The 3,889-nt window shown below is 42.6% G+C and overlaps 1 protein-coding gene across 1 annotated transcript in view; it reads left to right on the top strand.

The window, feature by feature from the left end:
- Positions 1–1,812, top strand: part of GATD1 (glutamine amidotransferase like class 1 domain containing 1) — a 4,267-nt gene extending 2,455 nt beyond the window's left edge. Inside the window, exons 5-6 of the mRNA XM_031061531.1 lie at positions 840–933; positions 1,686–1,812. Coding sequence (XP_030917391.1) covers positions 840–933; positions 1,686–1,801 — 210 coding nt within the window. The 3' untranslated portion in view covers positions 1,802–1,812. The remainder of the gene's footprint in view (positions 1–839; positions 934–1,685) is intronic.
- Positions 1,813–3,889: the final 2,077 nt, after the last annotated feature.

Raw genomic sequence — 3,889 nt, 5'->3', positions numbered from 1 at the left:
TTAAAAAAGAGTTGTGTTTGCTTGATGAATGCTGGGGACAAGTTATATTTCTCAAAGTACTGTTTCTTTTTAAAAGGTAAAGGGAGTCTTTAGAAAAAAAGTTATAAGAAGTTTTAGGAAAAAAGGCTGTTTGTACAAACTGGCTTGCAATTAAAGCAGCCAGTTACTGCTGATATTTTATGTGCTCTGACCTCACACCCCATTTTATAGTGTCAGAGTGATGCAAATTGTCCTAGTACAGCTTTCTAGCATGGAAAATTTAGATGGAAAGTTAAGAAATAAGGATTTTGTGACTCACAACAGCTATTAGTGCTCTCATGTGCTTCTCTTCGAGCTAAGGGTTATATATTACTCTCTGTGGATTGTTACAGTCCATGATGAAATATTTTAAATTGTGTTGTGGCCTAGCTATGGTTGCTGTGAAACCATAAAATTAAATTCCTTCCTTTTGTGTATTAAAATTCCAAGTGCTCCTAAATTTTCTGTCTGTAAGCTCTTTCCCATATTCATTCCAACATGGATTACTGGTTTTGTACTCTGCAGGTGGCACAGCATCTGTGTCCAAATATTTGTGTGCCACAGACAGACAGGTCTGTGCCTTCCTGAAGTTAATCACACCTGCAGAAATTGTTTGGTGGTGTTATTTCCTCTTTACTTAACTCACTTAAGAGTTTCCAGTTTGCTCCCTGCACAAAACCCATCAAAGCTGCTTGTGGTCATTTGGCTGGGTGAATAGTAGAGGGAACAGAAATATAAATTTCAGGGCAATATGTGCTGGTTTTGCTTGGCTTTTTCTGTAAAAAAGCCAGCCAAACTAATTTCCTTTTGATCTATTTCAGCCCTCTGTGTACGAGCTGGTGAGGCAGCCGAATTTTGCCAGTTTGTCCATTATTGTGGAGGATTTTGTGAAGGATTCTGGAGCTACATTCAGTGGTGGGTCATGCCTGGTGTGTGGGATGGGCACTTTGCGTCTCCCTTGGGAAATGAGTGTTTGTGTGCTGGTCAGTCCCAGCTGAGCAGGACTCTGGCAGGATCTCTCATCTGGAATTCCCATTACCTCATTTACCAATACATCACTGCTCGTTTGCAAGGCCAGCTTGGACAGGGCTTGGAGCAACATTGGATTGTGGAAGGCGTCCCTGTCTGTGTCAGGTAGATGGGACTGGATGGGCTTTAGGATCTCTTCCAACCCAAACCAGTCTGGGAATCTGTCTCAAATGAGAAAATTTAAAAATTCTTTTTGGGGTGCTGAGCAATTGCTGGTAGATCTGAGCACACTGGGGTGTTGTAATTGGCCAGAAAATGAGTATTTAATTTTTGTAGCCTGGTGATCACAGCTCATTTCTGGCATAAGATGAGTTTGTGTTGTATTGTGAGGTAATTGTAGCTTTCAAATACATACTTTGAGTTTTTCATTATGAAAATCCCCTGATATGTGTACTTTACCCACCTGCTGTTAACTGAATCAAGGACTGTCATGGTTTGACCCAGTCCTGTCCTTTCAGAAAAGGATTTCCTAGGGAAACTTTTTCAGGATGGGGGGGTTGAGACTGCCCCTCTCTGCTGGGGTAATAGATCAGCACTCAGCAAATCTGTCTGGCCATAATAGTTATGTGTTGTGTTGGGCTTATCAGGGGTGTGATCCTGGCACTGAGCAATCCCTGTGTTTTTCCTCCTGTGTTCAGCCAGCAGCCCAGATGCTGTCCATGTGGTGCTGGACAGGCACCTGGTGACAGGACAGAATGAGAATTCCACCCTTCCTGCTGTCCAGAACCTTCTGATTCTTTGCAATGTCAGGTGAGGCAAGATGGGGCTTAGGAACTGGGAACAGCCAGTGGTGAGCTTTTTTTTGTTTGTTTCAGGAATACTGTCTCTCTGAAGGGGTTTTTCCCCTTGGTTTTCTGCTGAAGTGTGTGTCACTTCTGTTTGATCAAGCCAGCCAGGCAGTTGTGTCTTTTGGCAAAGAGTATTTGATTATTGAAAAGAAAAAGATGAAAATGTGTGGGGAAATGCACAGCTGTAGTGGAACTGGCAAAGTAAAATGCTGAATAGGCTTCACTAAACATTTCTGTTCAGGGAAACAGCTCTTGTTTCTTCAGCTTTGGCAGGCTGGCTTTGAGTCAGCTCTGATTTAGGATTCTGGGAATGAATGTATTTAATTTCTTTGGAGATGGCTTGGCTTGTTTGAATGTCATCTTGTCAGATAGAGGAGCCCATATGAATAACCCCAGACCCCTTATTTAGCTCAGGTGAGTGTGTGGTACCAGTCCTGTCCTGGCTGTGCACTAACAGGTCCTCTTGTGTCTGGGTGTGTTTCCTTCTGAAAGGGAACTTCTGTTTGCAAAGAGGATGGATGAAGAGCCAGCAGGCTGAGGATTTCCATGGCTGTGACCTGGATAAAGCACCCCTCTGAACCCCTGTCCTGGACTCTGAAGTGACTGTGGCAGTGTCAGGTTCTGTGTGGATGGAATGGATGAAGGTTGTCAGAAGCAGCTTGGACACTCCCTTATATTTTTGCTGCTCCATTTTCTCTCTGATTCTCTAGACCCTCAGTTTACAGATGTGGGGAACTGTCTCCTCAAAACCCCCCAAAAGTTGGTGCTGTGAATACAAATTGCTGAAGCCCTTGCTCTGGGTTGGCATTGTGCTGGTGCACAGCGTGCCCTTGTTTTCTTCCTGTTCACATGGCTGGAATTGTGTTCAGAAAAGTTTGCTCAGCTTTTTTTTTAACATGGTCCTACAATTGTTTATTTGTTCTCCTTTGTGCTGCTTATGTTGTGGGTTTTGTTCTATTGGAAATACTCCTCTCTGGGAGTACACTGCTGCTGTCTCTTGCTGGAATTTTGTGGACTAGGGCACTGAAAAATGCAGGTGGTTAATGTGGGTCCCATCTGAGGAACCAGCTGTAGAGTGGAGTCTGGACTCCTCCTTCCTTCTGAGCTGCAGGTGTGACTTGAAGCTGAGCGTGGAAAGGAATAACCCGACTGAGATTTTTTTTTTTTTTTTGTAAATTGTTGCAGGCTCAAACATACAAAATTATTGGAAAGTAGATAAATTAACTTTCACATAATTGATTTTCCTTCCCTCTTGGAATCGTGGGCAGCATTTCTCCAGTGCCCTAAAGAAACGGGGCTGCCTTTTTGTTTTCATACCAGGATATTACAATATTTTGGTTCTAACAAATCATCAAGTAGGGAAATTTTCTCTTTTCTGTGTAAATCCATTTTTTTTAGCTCTGTCTCAAGAATTCTGTGTGATTTGAAAAGACAGACTGCTGTGAGTTTTGCTGGGTGTTCTGCTGTTGCATTCTGGAGCCCAGCTTACGGAACTTTGGCATTGATGGAAATTAAAACCAGAATTTGAAATGAAAATTGTGCTTTGATAGATATTAAATGATCAATTAGCTTTGATAATTTAAATCTTCATTCCTGACAAGCCATCTTGGGGATTTGATGTTGACACCATCAGGAAATACTTTCAGTCTGGAAAGCCACATCTTGTTTGTGAATTGGGAGACTGTATTTCCTTAGGGTCTTTGTTTCCATGGGATTTTGCCAAAATTGCTACATCTTTTCTCTGCTTACCTGTAAAAATAGAACATTGGTGTCTACCCTGTGTCCTGTTTTCATTCCATAAATGAGGTTCTGTCCAGGCTCATTCATCTGCTGCTAGGTGAGCAAACAGCATTCAGACCTCTACATGCTTTGATTGGTCCCCTGTTGTACAATTTTTCCTTATTTTGTGGCATCCAGGACCTGCTGGGATTGCTCTGCTTGTGCCTCTGTCAGGTGGTTGGACAAAGCACACTGCCTGGGGACTTGATGGTGCTTTCTTTTTCCTCCCATATGAGAGCAGGAAAAAGATGAGTTCCTGTGTGTATTTTTTAACT

Source organism: Geospiza fortis, unplaced genomic scaffold, assembly GCF_000277835.1.
Source record: "Geospiza fortis unplaced genomic scaffold, GeoFor_1.0 scaffold450, whole genome shotgun sequence".
NCBI classification, from domain to species: Eukaryota; Metazoa; Chordata; class Aves; order Passeriformes; family Thraupidae; genus Geospiza; species Geospiza fortis.
The sequence above is the reverse complement of the archived record's forward strand: the minus strand, read 5'-3'. Positions and strand labels throughout refer to the sequence as shown.